At 40.9% G+C, this 18122-nt stretch overlaps 1 protein-coding gene across 3 annotated transcripts in view; it reads right to left on the bottom strand.

The window, feature by feature from the left end:
• LOC122486695 (zinc finger protein 474) overlaps nucleotides 1–18122 on the bottom strand; it is a 60835-nt gene that overhangs the window by 32607 nt on the left and 10106 nt on the right. For all 3 annotated transcript variants that reach the window (XM_043586179.1, XM_043586171.1, XM_043586161.1), the window contains exon 2: nucleotides 103–1342. In XM_043586179.1, the coding sequence (XP_043442114.1) occupies nucleotides 103–1134 (1032 nt within the window). In that variant the 5' untranslated portion in view covers nucleotides 1135–1342. The remainder of the gene's footprint in view (nucleotides 1–102; nucleotides 1343–18122) is intronic.

The raw sequence follows: 18122 nt of genomic DNA, 5'->3' as shown, positions 1-18122 counted from the left end.
CATCCTAGGAGTGGGGCATCCTGGGGATCGTTTTCTCTCCCTCCCCTGGAGGCAGAATATACCCCCAGGTCCACTCAATGCATCTCACGTGCCATGAGTTACCTTATCAGTCACAGTGGGCACTGCCATGTTCCTTTGCTGCTTGGAATTTGTGGACTCTTTCAGGCCACCTTTCCTCCCTAAGGTCAAATTCTGAATTTTTGGTGCACTTGGTTGAACCCTACAGCTTCTCTGGTGTACCAGAAGGCGGTCTGGGGCAAAGGTCCGGCCGCAATTTTCACAGGGCACCAGCTGAGCTTGACTTGGCTCCTCTTGGTTGGACTGTCCAGTTGGAAGGGGCTGAGGCTTCCGTGGGAGTGGTCGGCGGAGCTCCCTGGGGAGCCGGTCGTTTTCTATTTGCCACTTTTCTAGGCATTTGGGCTCATGAATAGGAAGGGACAGAGTGCCAAATTCCCTACCACAAATGTAGCAGATGAGAGTCTTTGGTCGGGCTGGGATGCCACCAGCAGCTTTCCTGGCACCAGTCGGATCATCAAAACGGTTGGGGTTTGGTGCTCTGGGCCCCTCATCCTTTGGCTTGCAGCTCCTCTGGTGAACAAGACGACGATCTGGCAAGAATGTGCGGCCACAGGATTCACAGGGCAGCAGCTGAGCCTGGGAACTTTGAAACGCTGCTTCGTTCACGGCCTGAAGATTGTAGGACCCACTGCCCCTGAGAGGCTGTGGTTTGGAGGGTTCTGGCCTCCGCAGGTGTTTGGGCAACTTGCTGTTTTCAATACGCCACTTCTCCAAGCACTGGGGTTCATGAATGGCAATTGATTGGGAGCCAAATTCTCGGCCACAGATATAGCACACCCGGAATCCAGGCCTGCGGGATGGTATCACAGGGGGGCTGTGCGGACTTTCTGACATAATTCTCCTACTGGACCGTTTTGAGAGTATCACTGTTCCAGGTCTTGTCAGAGGTCCTATCTTTATTTTTCCAGCAGGATTGACATGCTCTGTTTCTGGCAAAAGGCTGGAATGGGAGTCACTAGATAGAACGGCTTGGTCGATAAGGAAGGTGGGTTCTTTAGAATGGTGGAAAGTCTGTTGCAATTTGTTGGAAACCCTTTTTTTCTTTCCTGTTTCCATTAACAAGCAAGTCTTTCTCTATGCTCTGATTTCATGCCAGACCCCTTTTGGGATCCTGGTTACAGCAAAGGTTAGTCAGGTTGGCTGTCCTGGGGTTCCACATTGTTGCCAATACCTTAGCCCCAAAGACCGTGACTCAGAGCTTCATTGCAGGGCAGCAGTCTGGAATGCTGGAAAGTCCTCATTAAACCTCAGATGCTTCCAAGATCTGGGGGGAAAACATAAATCAAGAAGTTATTACACACACACACACACACACACAAACACACATCCCCCTTAGATTGTAAGGTGACAAAGAACAGTAATTTTTTTTTTTTTGGACCTAGTATCCTCTTTGGCTAGCAGAGTAACTGGCAGATAAGATTTGTTCAATACATTTTGAAATAAATTTGAAGAAAATTTCCATTACGAATTTTACTGTATAAAGAAGTGTTCTGTCCAAAGAAAGATCAACAGTTACAGTGTATCACAGACACACAGGGCACACACCCACAGGGGCATGGTGGTGAGACCACGGAAGATAGAACCAGCAACCGTGACAATGAGATTAATGAGGCTGTGGGTAATGTAAAAAGACTTTCTTCCACTCCTTTAGGGATTCACAGCTTTTTAGTGCCATGGATCCTTTTGATAGTTCTCTGAAGCCTATGAACCTCTTCTCAGAATAATCATTTTAAAAGCCAAAAATAAAATTCTTACTATTACCAGTGAAGCTAATTTTGTTGAAATAATTTATCAAATATTTTTGGTCATGATATATGTTATATTCGAGACATAGTAATATGCCAGACTTAAAGAGTGCTCCTGAGCCTAAGGTCAAGAGCTCCTGCCAAAGTAGTTCAACAGTGAATATTATGAGGATTATCAGGAAAGCCCCCAGAGTGGGCAAACTTCTTATAACCTACCAGGTTTCCACTTTTCTTTATTGTGGGAATGGAATATGGATAAATTGTGGCCATGTATGTCAAGCCAAGAATGCCACCCAGGCCTTTACCCTTCCTGGTAAAATCTCTGTAGATCTCCCCTGCGATGGACAGGTTGAAATTTTGCTTGATGTTCTTTTTATAGCTATTGAACTCATTTCCTTGTATTATTCCTATCTCTATTGTATCTATATCTATACAGATAGATAATATGGATAATAAAGATTAGATAATACAGATAATATACAATAGATAAATATCTATTTATATATTATAGGTACATATATTATTATATGTAATATATAATAACCATAATATGGAAGATAGATAATACAGATAATATCTATTATTATATATAAATATACTTTATATTTATACATTATACTATATATTACATTATATGTATAATTTATTATTTTAAATGATTTTAAATTTAATTTAAATTATTTTAATTATCAATATTAATCACTAATTTATTGTTACAAATAACTGTATATGATTATATGATATATTATAATAGATGTTATCTATCTGTCTTCCAAATAATTTTTATAAAAACATGGCTCATGATTTTCCCAAACATCACGGGCAAAAGGCTAAAGAATTTTTACCTTGGGGAAAAGTATGAGTCAGTTTCACCCAGGGGGAAGATTACTGTCTAAACCCCAGGAAAGATTGCTGTCGGAAGTCTTAGGGCCTTCTGCATTTCTGGAAGGGTGACTCAGGTCTGGCTCTGTGGTTATTACCCACTCCCAACCATGAAGAAAGCAGCAGCTGATCTGAGGCTGGACCCTGTAGACATAGCAGAAGCCTGGGTCCACACAGCACAAGGACAGCCTTCTGGTCATGTCAAAACACTGGTTGGGCATTGCATTTGCTATGGGACAAAAAAAGCTGGGAGACCTATGCCTAGTTCCTGTATTTTGGTGCCAAGGAAGGTCTGAATCTTTGCACTTAAGACTATCGGATTGGTTCTGGCACAGAAAACGAACCTATCTGTCATTTGGACAGATCCTCAGACAGTGATATTAACACGTGACAAAAGAATGTGTTGGCCCCAGAGTAGCCAGCACAGAAAATGAACCTCAGAGAAACAAAATGTGTCACCTGATTGGTACCATCCAAAAAAGAAAGTGGATCTAAAAAAACACAAGGAATGGGGCGTCTGGGTGGCTTCGTTGGTCGAGCGTCCAACTTTGGCTCAGGTCCTGATCTCTCAGGTCATGATCTCTCATTTCAAGAACTCGAGCCCCGAGTTGGGCTCTGTGCTGACAGCTCAGAGCCTGGAGTCTGCTTCGGATTCTGTGTCTCCTTCTCTCTCTGTCCCTTCCCCACTCATGTTCTCTGTCTCTCTCTCTCTCTTTCAAAAATAAATAAAAATTTTTAAAAAATTAAGAAAAACCCACAAGGAATCTAGTACAATTTTATCGGCTCATGGGGGAAATCACCCCAAACCATTGCTTTGGTTGGTTCCAGTATCTTGTTGGACCAGTATCCAGGTCCTTGACAACAAGGACCCCTTGTTTTCATTTTCCATTTTCCTTCATACCCGGAAGTTGCAGACAACAAAAGGACTTAAGGAGGCAGGAAAAATCAATGCAATTAAATAACCTTACTCCCCCTAAACTTGCTCACAATCTCTATCTTTTCTTTCTCTCTCTCTCCCTCCCACCCCCCCCCCCCACACACAGCTCCCAGCCAATCAGAATACTGGGAAGGCCCCATAACTTGCCTCAACAATTCCCGTCTCTTTATGATCAGGTAAAAGAACTAATACTGAACACCAACTAGGCATCAGATAGTGCACTAATTTTTATACACATAATTTCAATCAATTCTCAAATGAGGCAGGTATTGTTTCAGTTTTATAAACCGAAGACCCTGTGACTCAGAAAAGGCAAGTAACTTGCCCAAGACAGTCAGTGTTGAAGTGACAGAACTGGGGACCAATGCCAGCTCCCTTTGGCTCCAGGAGTCGGCTCTTTCCATGATTCACTCTGCTGAACATTCCACCCACTGAGCTTCTTCCCTGTTTTAATGTACAATTCATATGTCTCATGGGAAGGTAACTAAGCTTTCACCAGGCTTTATGTTGCCCTTTAGGAGAAGGAAGAGAGAAAAGGGAGGAGGTGAAGCCTTGGAGATAGAAAAAGCAGGAGAGAGAGACTGGGGATACTGGGGACAGTATTTTTCCTGAACCAACAGGGGTCATTTTATTTTGCTGGAACTGGCTTTCTCGATGACATTTTCCCCCTGCATGATATGCAATACGGATCTTTTTCCTAATCTCACCAACATCCCTGAGAGAAATCCACATTACCACACAGGCGTGGGGATGGGGGAGGGGTAGTTGGGGGACAGTGAGTGCAGGGGGAAAGCAAAGGCTGCCCCAAGAGGCCAGAGGTGTTCTCTTTGCAGCCACTTCACCATTTTGATTAGAGATGGATCTTTCTGCAAGTGGACATGTTTGCACTGGAGATACTTTGGAGCAAACATGAGAGCATCATCAAATTCCTAACTGTATCTTTCTTTTCTTTTCTTTCTTTTTTTTTTTTTTACCATCTCTTTCCTCCCTCAATGTCCTCCTGAAATTTCTGTGTTACTGTGATTAAAGGTATCAAAAAAGGAAAGAGGAGGTAGCTGGAAGCCAGTGAAATTTTGGGGACTGGCGGGGTCAAATGGAGAAACTTAGGAAGTTTCTGTCAGCAATTCTGACAAGGTGTAGCATGGCCAGATGCTCTCCCCTATATGTTAGTTCTAAGGGCCAAATGAGTGGAAAATACTAAATGCATATTCTTGAATCACTTAAGAAATTGGCTTGCCATGCAGTCACATCATAAAGCAATGTTGCTAGTTTATAAAGAGAACTACTTTGCAAAGCCAGCCAGCTTTACCCCAAGCAGCCGTGGAGAAATGTTCACTCCAGTTGGTCTGAATTATTCATTTTGACCATATTTGCACATAGGATATTCAAGGAATGCCTTGGAAGGCATCACATTTTATTGATATGATGCCATTTTTCCATGCCCTTTGGGGTTCACAGGAAGGGAGGGACACACTGACAAAGATGAATATAATAACCATGGAAATCCAAACCTATCTTGGCATAAGAAGGTGTTTCCCTATAAAAGAGGGGAAAGAGCACAACCCAAGAATTAAATCTTTTTTTTTAAAGTGTAGTCTTTTGAAACAAAATAAATATAAGTGATGCATAACCCCTTCCCTGTTAGTATAGAATCCAAATTCTTTAAATGTACAAACGAGTAAATAAGAAAGATGGAGTTGAGCTGATGCTGGCTCTGAGCAAAATTGTAAAATAGAGGAGGTTTGTCTTTAATATCTTCCATCCACCTCATTCAGCAGGCTCCAGTCTCCCCTGCCTGGTGCCCTAAAATGCTTGCCAGTCTTCCTTCCTTTGGAAATCTAGCTTTCAAAAGGGAGCCGATAGACTTATTCACACCAAGGCTTATGACTGATGCGATAATATCCCTCCCACAGTCTGGCAAAGATGACTATTTCCCCACCAGTAGTTATTCTGCCCAACTTCCTCAAATTAAGAGAGCCCCCATTCTTAGCTGAGCACATGATTTCCCAGGTAAGTCTGCAGGTCCCTTTGCAGTATTGTGTAAGACTTGTAAGAATACTTTCTGAAAGGAAGAGACACAACCTTCTCCTCTTCCCTTCCTTCATACTGATGCTTAAAACACAGAGGTGATGGCTGGAGCACTAGCAGCCATCTTGGACCAGACTACATTCACGTGACCCTTGACATGACAGAGCACAGACATGTATGGACTTGAGTTCCTGGTAAAGGTGGAGCCACCATAAAACTCTCGAGTGTCACCCTTGGTCTTTATTTACATAAAAGAAATAAATGTCTACTTTTATTGTAGCCACTTTTAAATAGTTTTCTACTTGCATGAAATCTATAATTAAAGCCTAATTCTAATGAGATACAGTTTTATTTTATTTTATTTTATTTTTTATTATGAAATTTATTGTCAAATTGGCTTCCATACAACACCCAGTGCTCATCCCAACAGGTGCCCTCAATACCCATCACCCACCCTTCCCTCCCTCCCACCCCCCCATCAACCCTCAGTTTGTTCTCAGTTTTTAGGAGTCTCTTATGTTTTGGCTCCCTCCCTCTATAACCATTTTTTTTCCTTCCCCTCCCCCATGGTATTCTGTTAAATTTCTCAGGATCCACATAGGAGTGAAAACATATGGAATCTGTCCTTGTCTGTATGACTTATTTCACTTAGCATAACACTCTCCAGTTCCATCCATGTTGCTACAAAAGGCCATATTTCATTCTTTCTCATTGCCCCATAATATTCCATTGTGTATATAAACCACAATTTCTTTATCCATTCATCACTGGATGGACATTTAGGCTCTTTCCATAATTTGGCTATTGTTGAGAGTGTTGCTATAAACATTGGGGTACAAGTGACCCTATGCATCAGTACTCCTGTATCCCTTGGGTAAATTCCTAGCAGTGCTACTACTGGGTCATAGGGTAGGTCTATTTTTAATTTTTTGGGGAACCTCCACACTGGTTTCCAGAGTGGCTGCACCAGTTTGCATTCCCACCAACAGTGCAACAGGGTTTTCATTTCTCCACATCCTCTCCAGCATCTATAGTCTCCTGTTTTGTTCATTTTAGCCACTCTGACTGGCATGAGGTGATATCTGAGTGTGGTTTTGATTTGTAGTTCCCTTTTTTTTTAATTATGAAATTTATTGATACAGTTGTATTTTAATAGCTGTCTTTGGCCTAGCACAAAATGAATTCTAACAGCAATATTTTAACTTCAGGACCTTCTTTTTTGATGAGAGAATTTTTTTTTTTTGAGAGAGAGTACATGTTTGGGGCCAAAACTGACTTATTAAATATATAATTTTTCCTGAAAATCAGAAATAAAAAAATTGAAAGTGTAAACATGAACCAGTGGTTCTGAAGAAATTGGTTCACAATCCCCCTTTCCTAGAATTATTTTTTTGGGAACAAAGTTGAATCACATATTTTGCTTCAGGAAAATAAAAACTTATTTTTTCCATGAGCTTTCAAAGGAACAAGAGGCCATTGTTTTTTTTTGTTGTTGTTATTGTTTTTTTTTAAAGGTTTATTTTTGAGAGAGACAGAGCTCAAGCAGGGGAGGGGCAGAGAGAACTGGCGACACAGAATCCAAAGCAGGCTCTAGACTCTGAGCTGTCAGCACAGAGCCCAAGCCGGGGCTCGAACTCACGAACCATGAGATGACCTGAACCGAAGTTGGATGCCCAACTGGCTGAGACACCCAGGCGTCCCTCTGTATCTCCTCCTTGAGGATCCAATTTTCAGCTCCATAAGGCACTTCTTCAAAGTTTCTAGGTTCTGATAACCTAGAAAAACACAGCCACAGGAGAGATGACAGAAGAAGAAAAAGGAAGAAAGAAAGAAAGAAAGAAAGAAAGAAAGAAAGAAAGAAGAAAGAAAAACACAAACAGGCAATAAATCTCTTCCTTTGATACTTCAGCCCTAGGAATGGTAGCTGTTGCCTCCTTCATTTAGTAGCGTTCTCTTTTTACCCTGCTGGTTACTACCTATAACAACTTCATTCCTGGTTAACAATCTTGTTATGAAATTCTAGTTAAATAAAATTCTGTGTTTTATGAAATTCTAGTTAAATTTCTGTCTCCTGACTGATATAACCACCCTTAGAATATAAGTAATAAAATCTGTGATATTCAAGCTGCACATTACCTCAGGATTGCAGCCAATATAAACTCAAATGAGTTCTTTCATAGCATCTCAGAAAATCATACGGTATGCATCTTAACATCCAATCCTCAACTTATTCAGACCACTGAAAACCTATTTTTGTAATGGTTCCACCATCATTGTGCTTCAAGAGCTAGAACATGTTTGCTTTTCCATTTGTGACTAACAGAATTAAACCAAAAGAAGAAATTCGCCATTTAGGCATTTTTCTTCATTTTATATGATAATCTTCAGCAGCTGACTGCCCAGCCATAAGGCCAGCACTGCCACATAGGGAGTCGCATTACAGTAACCCCACTCATAGATGAAAGACGACCAGCTGACTCGGATTCTCTGCACTTCCTTCTGTGTAGCATCTGGGCCAGTAGCACATGCAGTCCTCAATAATTCTCATGTGAATGACAAAAGATTCTAAGGTGAGAGCCACTGGGAACTGGGGGTGGACTGTTTTGGGAAAGACAGAAGCAGCACCGGAAAGGTGAAAAATGAAACCACTTTCAGAAAAGCTATTTAGCCTGAGGTTTATAGGGCTTTAAGGGAATCTGGCTGTCCACGTGGGCATTTCCAGGTTGATTTTGAATAGTTAATGAAAATTTAACCTTCCTTGTCTGTCCTTCACTGTGAAGCATTTTCAACCAAGAAGTAAGTTTCTTCACCTTCATTCAGTCTAATTATCAGGTGTAGACATAATAGTCTATGGTGTTGGGAAAGCTATGCAAACAGAAAATGGGAGAAATACACTCTTTACACTTCTAAGTAGAGCCTTTGGTAAGGACATTTTACGTTGTTAAGGCTCATAATATCACCCTATGAAGGCTATTGTTAGATTGAGCCTGTAATTTTCACTCTATATTGAGTTTCCAAATCACAGAGTACTCGAGTCACAAATGCCACACAGGTATGACCATGTAATTGTAGTATTGTCATTTGGAGTGGTAGAGAACTGGTTATGGAAACCATCAGTCTCATCACATTAGAATCCTATCATGTATAGAAATTCAAAGAGTAGGCAAAAAAAAAGGGGGGGGAGGGGTAGTCAGGCTGTGGAATAATAAACAAATATACAAACCATCTTTTCTGAAATTTGGAGTATTTCTATTCTATTCCAAATAGCTCTTTATCAAGACTTTAAAAAAGGGTTGATAGGCCAAATCCAGTCCACAGATAAGTTCTTTTTGGCCTGCTTAGAGTTAAAAATGTTTGAACTGGGTGCAATTGTTTTAAAATCGGGAGATGTCACACAAATCAGGATTTTGGTTTCCTTTGAGAAAGTGGAAGATCTGGCCATACAGAGTCCACATTCCAATGTGGCAACAACCAATATAAACATATGGAATAAAGGCCATGCCTATAGGTCAGACAGCTAGTTTTCACTCTTCCAAAGTTTCTCATCAGCCCCTTGATTTATTTAGTTGCAGTTCATTCTTGATTCTCAAAGGCATTTGACTTCCTGACCATTTGTGATCCTTGCTATAAAATGTCCCTTTCCCCTGTTTTCCTCCTCAACTAAATGTTTGAAAATCCCTTCAAGGAGCACTTGTTCTCAGTCAACTGGGAATCCAGTTGAAGTCTCCTCTATAGGAGATACTTGCTAAAAACATGACATATTTATTGGTAAAAATTCAGAAACGAAGCTTCGTAATGACAGCAGAGAGAGGCGGAAAGATTTATTTCTAAGAGAGAAGGGAATATCCAAAGGGAAAAGAAAGAACCAGTGACCTGAGGAGGAATTTTCAAACATTATTGGAGGGTCATAGGAAATGATGCATCTACTTTCAGAGAGAAAAAAAAAATCAAGCAGCCAGTGTTTAGATCAGCCACAGGAGAGATGATAGAAGAAGAAAAAGAAAGAAAGAAAGAAAGAAAGAAAGAAAGAAAGAAAGAAAGAAAGACACAAACAGGCAATAAATGTGTTTGGAGACCATCTGAACTTTTTGGAGGCACTCCCATAATTACTTAGTTACCATTGATAATAAGAGCTACTCTTCTGCTTAAGCCAACGATTCTTGATTTACCGTTAAATGATTCCTCAGATGAAGAATGTTGGATGGCTTCAGTTATTAATCTAAAGAAAGAATCAGTCAAAAGAACATCAACAAGCCATTAACAATATATTGCTGGATTTCCAAGATTTGGGCTGGAAATATGTCCTAAGAGAATTATGCTTCTTTGTGTGGATTACAGAATCTGGCACACTTTTTCTTTCTGACAAACTGGCCTTTTTGTCAAGTACCACCTATAAATTAGTTTGAACCGAAAATGTTTAAGAACGGCATGGCAATTCCTTCTCAACCTAGAATGAGATATCAGATACCCATCAAGGGTCTCAAGTTGATGTATTATGATAAAACAGTGGGGGAAACGACAGATACCATTTTATTATTTAAAAGTTGCAACTAGATGCACGTGTCATATTGCCCCTGTCATGTGATATGTTTGCACAGAGTTCCCACTGTCTTCATGTACATGATTTATTGTCTCGGTGTGCTACCTCAGTGTGGTATCTTTGGCCCACACTTACAAGCCACAGAGTGGTAGTATCAGAAGGGTAGTCACTGGATTCAGTGGGTCCAGGTGGAAATAAGCACAAAGAAGAACACAGCTGGCTTTGAAAGGAGGTACTTGGCCAGGGGAGTTTGGCCGATGAGAGATGGGCTTCACTGTATCCTGGAGGAACCTTTTCTTAACCACATCACCCATTGACCAGACAACAGGCAACAGCCTTAGCACCACCCACCTCCGGGAGGTCGGTGCCTCCCAGAGCCTGGCTGACACTTAAATTGATCGTCATTACCATTCATTGCAGACATCAACACCCTTTGTCAATGCTCTCTCCACCCAAAGCTATTTCTGAGGAAAGTCCCTGGGAAGAATGTCAAAAACAGGGCCGAGCCCAGGAGGCAGGCTGGGTTTCTGCTGTGTGTGTCATGAATACGCCTCTATTTTCTGATATGCTCAGCATGACTTCCCTGGTGATGCCTCTGGAGACCCAGGGATTTATGTACAGGCTCAAGGCTGTTTCTGAACGTGGGCTCTTTGTTGCTGTTCTCCCCGCATTTCCCATCCTCCTATGTAAATAAGTCATCAAAAAGCTATTGTTGGTCAATTTGACATCTCTGACTCATGAACAAAGCACTCTTTCACAGGCCAGATGGTTTGAGATCCCTGATGGTTCAGCCCTTCATACAACAACCTTTCATTGCTCAGGAATCTTACATGGGATATCCCCTGTTGAAGGAAACCACTAGAAGGCGTCTCCTGGTGTCTAAGAGGAACTTGTCCATCCTCTCTGTTCCCAGAGCCCAGGCCAATCATGAAATGTGGTGACAGCTCTTTATTTGCAAACCTTCTTAGCTTGTAGTTTACTTTTGTTGGTGGTTTAAAATTTACTGAAAGCCTTCTTCCACCCACACCCAGTAGTGACTATCAGACAGTAAGAAGGTCAGTGTATCAACTGCTTTATTTTGTTTTCCTTTAGTGAACAAAAAGAAGACCATTGAAGATCAGAAATATCAGCATATTTGATTAGAAGAGTTCAATTTAGGGGCACCTGTGATGAGGGAGCATAAGGCAAGCTGAGGGCAAAGCACAAGCTATCACCTCCCCCGCCCCCACTCCCTGTGCGATATCTATGATATTTCTCAAGCACTACTGGCTGCCCAAGAACAAAGGAAAGGAAAGAAAACAAATGGTTAAACTGATAGAGATCACAGTCATGCAGGACACGAGTCTCCATGAGTTTACAAATGTCTTAATGAATTACAAGAAAAAGGCAACCTTATCAATAGCCTAATCTCCAGAAACCTGTAGATTCAGTTTCCTGGAGCCCTAATGTCATCCTCCCCTCTATAGTGATGTGGGGAACAAAGGGAAGAAGGAAATGGCAGGTAAAATTAAATTTCTTTATAACATGCAGCCCACTGACAAATACTTGAGGCAAATACAAAGTAGAATATTTCTCCAGGAAGCCCCTACTGTCATAATGTAAATGCCTTAGCTTGACAATATCAAGGGCTCAGGTATCTTAGGAGTCATCTTTAGCATATCAAAGTCCCACTTTGCCTTTATCTCCCTTTTGCCTTTATCTCCCCCAGCTCCATAGCATATCACCAGTCTATCTTCACCACCGCAGGGCAGCTCCTTCCACTCACAGGTCCTGTCCCCATGCTTTAATAAAATCACCTTTTTGCACCAAAGATGTCTCAAGAATTCTTTATCGGCCATCGGTTCTGGATCCCCATCATTCCAAAACCTCATTACCTGGGGGGCTCAGTCAGTTAAGCATCTGACTCTTGACTTCGGCTCAGGTAGTGATCTCACAGGTTCATGAGATCAAGCCCTGCTTGGGGCTCTGCACTAACAGCATGCAGCCTGCTTGGGATTCTCTCTCTCTCTCTCTCTCTCTCTCTCTCTCTCAAAACAAAGAAACAAACATTTAAAGAAAAAAGTAAAAAGAAGAGTTCAATTTAAAGTCAACTCTGTGGATGTTGATTTTTCCTCTTTCTTGTGTTTTCAACAAGCTCTTTCCCCACCTTCTGTGCTTTCTTACCTTTTCTTTCATTGCTTCCACTGTCTGTCTGTCTCCACTTTAAGTCTGGAAGAACAATCCAACACAATAAAGAGAAGGTGCTGTTGGGTAGGGTGTCCCGTGGTTGACGCCACTGCTAATTTGCTCTGGAGACATAACTCAATGCTTACCACTACAAGATTGTGGCTTATATTTTCATTCTATTATATTCTGGAGAAAGCAGGATTAGAAATGATAAGCCCGATATAATCAGACAAGTCCTCAAAAGTGGAAATCCTTTCCCTTAAAGAGTTTGGACAACCAAAGAAGAAAGCACCCCTTCTGGCCAAGGTTGACTTCAAGCCGGGAAAAAGAAGCTATGTGGCCAAAGAATGTGTGTGGCCTCTAGAAGCTGGGAGACCAAGGAGACACAAGGTCTCCAAAAAGGGCTCCCCAAAATGAACACAGCTTGGCAACACTTGTTGGACTTCTGACATATGGAACTATGAGATAGTGAATGTGGGTTGTTTTAGCCTGCTAATTTTATTGTATTTTGCTACAGCAGTAACAGAAAACTAAAGCACCACAACAGAAAGAGATCAGCATTGTGAAGGCAGACTTCTGCAAAAATGTTGCTTCCCCTAATTTTGCCTGCACCATGACCCAGAACCTTAATAGTCAGTTCAGAGTCACCCAGCTCTAGTCTCCACTGGAAACAGCCCTGGGGGGGATTCCATCCCAGGGGTCACGATAAAATGCCCCACGTTGCCCTCTAGAATGAGAATTATAATCCAGTTCACTCTATGGTAACAAAGGCATAAATATTCACATAACATTAGACAGCAGAGTCCAGTGTCTCTTTGTACCTCTGGTGAGGACCCTCAGCCAGTGTGACTGGTTGTGAAATAATCTTATCAGATTTGGCATTCTCTACAGCTTTCCTGTCCACATGCCAAGCTTGTTCTCCCCTTTTCTCTTTGACTGTATTCTTTGTCTTGGCCTCTGCATGTTTTTATATCAGGTAGAGTCTTTACTGACTGTTTTCTCCAGAAAGTGCTCATGGCTGACTGGCTCCATTTCTTGTTAAGGGAGTGCTGTGTACATGATAAGGGTTCCCTTCTCTCTTTTTAATGGTGTTGTCAGGACCACAACCAGTCTTCTCAAATAATTGGACCTTTCCTAGCTGGAAAGGTCACTACCAGTTTGGATTCTGAGCTGAAAAGCCATTTCTGTTTTGCAGAGTGATTTCCTATTGCGAATTGTAGGGTATCAGATTATGCCACATTGGCATATGGATTATTTTGAGGTGAAGGCAACTGGGAAGAAGCAGATATAAGGGAAGCAATCTGCCCTCCCTCTATTTGCCTAAAAGCAGGATATAAATTTGTAAAGATGTCTCTCTTTTCCAAACCAGGAAGGGCAGAACTCATCAAAGACAACTCTAGACTCTTGTCAGCTCAGAGGCTAGCGTCAAGAGGAAGATATGTAACAACATCACTAAATAGCCTGTATCTTCCATTAGTTTCCCCCATATATTTACCTTCCTATAGTTTGTTGCCTCTAAAAGCCTAAATCCCTTTTTCTTTGTCTTGTCACTTCACCACAAATTTATCATTCTTTTTTAAGTTTCTTTATAGATTTCAAACTCTGACCAGCCGGAGAGTTACTCATCACTGAGTCTTCTCGTGTGGATGTGGAATGTGCATGTCAATATACTTTGTTTTTTATCTTGTTAACCTATCTTTTGTCAGTGTATTTTGCAGTCCCCGTCACCGAGCCAAAAAAGGTAGAGAAACTCTTTCCTCCCCTACAGAGCCCTAGCTCAAAAAGGATTCCCCAACATGCTGCATCAATGACACTTTCTGTGTAACCCCATTAAATGGCATCAATAGTTCACGGCCATTATGGATTAGCCATTTAAAACCCAGTGTATATGTACTACATAAACATGAGAAAAGCAAAAATGAAATTTGGAATATACTGTACAAACAGCCCAAGAACATTGGAGATACTGCCTGTAGTGCTCAGAAAAAAAGAGGTAGATTTGATTTTAATACAGAGGTGAGACTATTTTGTCAATAATTGAGTCATATTTGGAACTTCTCTACTGGTAGAATAGGGTCACACCAGGAAAAGCACTGTAGTAACATGATGTAGTCACCCAAAATATGGACATCCCCTCATGTTTTCTGGGCTGTGTGCTCCTTACAAAGAAGACCTACTCAGTAAATTAGCCTCAGAGGTGTTGCTTAATGCAGTGGTGAACAACCATTGGTCTGCTTTATCCTTGTGTCCCCAGACCTTAGTTGTGGCCATATAATCTGCTGCTGAACCAGGTCTCCCTCAGTCTACATTGATGTGATTGACTATTTGAATCTAATTGTAGAAGTTTACATTTTCCTAGGTGCATTTCACCCCATTTGGTTTGATCACATTGTGATTCTTTAAAATGTATTTTGTTATCTCGATGTTAAGAATTAATGTTAATGTTAGGTCTGAAGATGACATGATGATTATATATTTTTTTTAATTTTTTATTTTTGTTAAAAAAATTTTTTTTAATGTTTATTCTTGAGACAGAGAGAGACAGAGCATGAATGGGGGAGGGTCAGAGAGAGGGAGACAAAGAATCTGAAGCAGGCTCCAGGCTCTGAGCTGTCAGCCAGAGCCCGACACAGGGCTCAAACTCACCAGGAAGCCCTGATGATTTTATTATTAACTGCTATTTCTATTAAGATAATTACAGATTCACAGGCAGTTTTAAGAAATAATACAGAGATCCCTCCTTCCCTTGTCCAGTTTCTCCCAGTGGTAACACTGTACAAAATTATACTATAATATCTCAACCAGAATATTGATATCGATACAATCCACTTTTATCTGTGTTCATCAACAACATGTGTGTGTATTAAGCTCTATACAATTTTACCACCTACAAACATATGCACCTACAGCCAAGATACTGAACAGTTCCAACATTACATATGATCTCTCCTGTTACCAATTTATACCCACCTCTCTCTCTCCCACCATTCCCTCCAAGTCCCCATCTCTTACTCCTAGACATCACTAATCTGTCCTCCATTTCTATAGTTTTTCATTTAAAAACGTTCTATAAACAGGATCAAGTCCAAGTGCCTGGGTGGCTCAGCCAGTTAAACATCCAACTTCAGCCAAGGTCATGATCTCAGGTTTGTGAGTTCAAGCCCCATGTTGGGCTCTGTGCTGACAGCTCAGAGCCTGGAACTTGCTTTATATTCTGTGTTTCCCTCTCTCTGACCCTCCCCTGCTTGCGCTCTCTCTCTCTCTCTCTCTCAAAAATAAATAAACATTAGAATTTTTTTTTTTTTTAGAATGGGATCATGCTGAATGGAACCTTTTGGGGTTGGCTTTTTTCTCTCAGGGCAATTCCCTGCAGATCTATCTAAGTTGCTGTAGGTATCAATAATTAGCTGCTTTTAATGACTGAGTATGATTCTATGGTATGTAGGTACCATAATTTGTTTTACCTGTTCAAGAACATTTGGGGTCATTATAGTTCGGCTATTACAAATAAAGTTAATATGAACATTTGTGCATAAAATAACAATGTCATTTGAGCTGGTTCTTGAAAGAAGGAGAGGATTTAGATAGGAAGGGAAGACGGAAAGACATTTCCAGCTGACAAAGACAGAGGCATATGCAAAGGTGTAGGAATCTAAAACAGTACGATGTGCTTGAAGAATTGTGGGACTTTGGTTTGCGGCAGGACGGACAGGCTATGTATGGCACATGTGAAGATTTCTGGAGGAAGCGTTTGAGTGTCTGTATGCCTATAAGCAGACGGGTATGTAATTAGGTGTGAGGAGATGTGTGTGTGTATGGGTGAGTGGGTACATGAGTGTGAGTGTGTAGATGAATATTAGCTGGTGGGGGTGTGAGGATGGGTGTCAGCAGATGGGTGGGATTGTACGTGGGTGGGAACGTGGCATGTGAGTGCAGGAACGTGGAGAGCTGATAGTGTGTGTATATGAGTGTGTAGATAGATATGAGTGAATGAGTGTGGGTTTGTACATGGGTACGAGTGAACGGATGTGGGTGTATGGATAAAGGAATGGATAGGTATGATGTGAGTGTAGAGACATATGTGAGTGTGTGAACGGATATGAATTGTTAAGTGTGGTATGTATATGGGAGCACATGTGCGTTTAGATGAGTATGAGTGGTTGGGAAGTGTGGATAGGTGTGAATGGATGGGTGTGTGTAAATGGTTGTGTATATATGAGTTGGTAAATTAATGTGTGTGTGTGTGTGTGTGTGTGTGTGTGTGTGTAGATGGGTAGTAAGACGTGAGTGAAAAGGCAGAGGGGAAAAATAATAACAGATTTAAGTAACAGGAAAGGTAATTTGAAAACAAATTATGAAAAGCACTATAGCTAATTTCAGGAAATCTGATTGCCTTATAGGAAATGAGAACCCTTTATAGATTTTCTTATAACACATGCGACACATGATTGAAAAAAGATCTTGAATAACGAAATCTGGAGAATATCAACACTTCATATCTAAGGACTACCCAAAGGAAGTTCTTTAGTTTCCTAAAAGGATTCATCACAGAATTTTCTCTAAAGGCAAACATTTAGTAGGAAAACAGATCGCTTTGATCTACAGAATGTGATGTGCACCTAACATTTGAGACTATGTGTAATACACAAAGCCAGTTTTGTAGGTTTCCTCCAATTCTCAAAAAATCTGTTTAATGTTGTTTCAAATAGTTTCCTCCATGTCCCACCTTATGTTACTATGTAGCTGACATATGTCTAAATATTTCTGTTAAAATTCTGTGTGGCCTGGGATCTGGTCATTTAGATATTAATTTTGCCACTATCACATCTGTGGAAAAAACTTCAAACTAACTGTGAAATCCACTGGTAAGGTCTTATTTGCTGAACAAAAGAAGAAAAAGTAGCTTATAGCAAAGACTCAAGTAATACTCTGTTAGTCTCCACTCCAAAGTACTTTCTGTGTACCCCTCCTATAAATTCAGACCCGGTTGAAATCTAGCTCCAAAATGCTTATCAGTTATGGAATCTTGGGATATGTAACTTCTTAGTGTCTCAGCTACACCTTATGTTTAGTGGGATAATAACACCTTCCATAGTTATCGTGAGGATTAAAAGTAAGATAAAATGCTTAGCATGAAGTGTGGTAGGTGGTAAGTATGTTATCATAATTGTCACCATATGGCTTTAATGCCTGTCTTCTTCTCCACATTTTCATAAACTCAGCATGTGAGAAAATGTAATTAGGAGACTAACTATAGATTTTTGAAATCATTCTCCTTTCGCTAAGATATTCTGAGGGATTCCAAAGTCTCTATTCTTCGGCCAACTCAAATCATATTGTGTTCACATTTTATTCAAAGACCTTCCAACCTGCCATCCTGCAAAGGAAAGCAATACTGAAAAGTCAATATAGGAGCACATTCTCTCCCGTTATCAGATCAAATCAGTATGAAATATGTGACTCGACTCCCCATCCCCAATCAGGGCAGATTGGAACAGAGCTGGGTGCTGGCCAAAAAGCTGCCAATCTGTAAGCCCACTGACAAGTCTATGAAATGGTGTGGTGTGAAAAGAACAGATCCAATCACATTCCCCTCTTGGGGAAAATAACAGTAATGGTTGCTAAAGCAGAGAGGTCACTGAGAGAGAGTGACATATCACAACAAATTAATGATACCTAAGAGGAAGGCAGGATAAAGGGGACAGGGGTGACTGTGGGTGGAAGAGAGTAGAGTTGGGAACAGGCT

Source organism: Prionailurus bengalensis, chromosome A1 (assembly GCF_016509475.1).
Source record: "Prionailurus bengalensis isolate Pbe53 chromosome A1, Fcat_Pben_1.1_paternal_pri, whole genome shotgun sequence".
NCBI lineage: Eukaryota > Metazoa > Chordata > Mammalia > Carnivora > Felidae > Prionailurus > Prionailurus bengalensis.
Note: the sequence above shows the minus strand (reverse complement) of the source record. Positions and strands in the feature narration are given on the sequence as shown.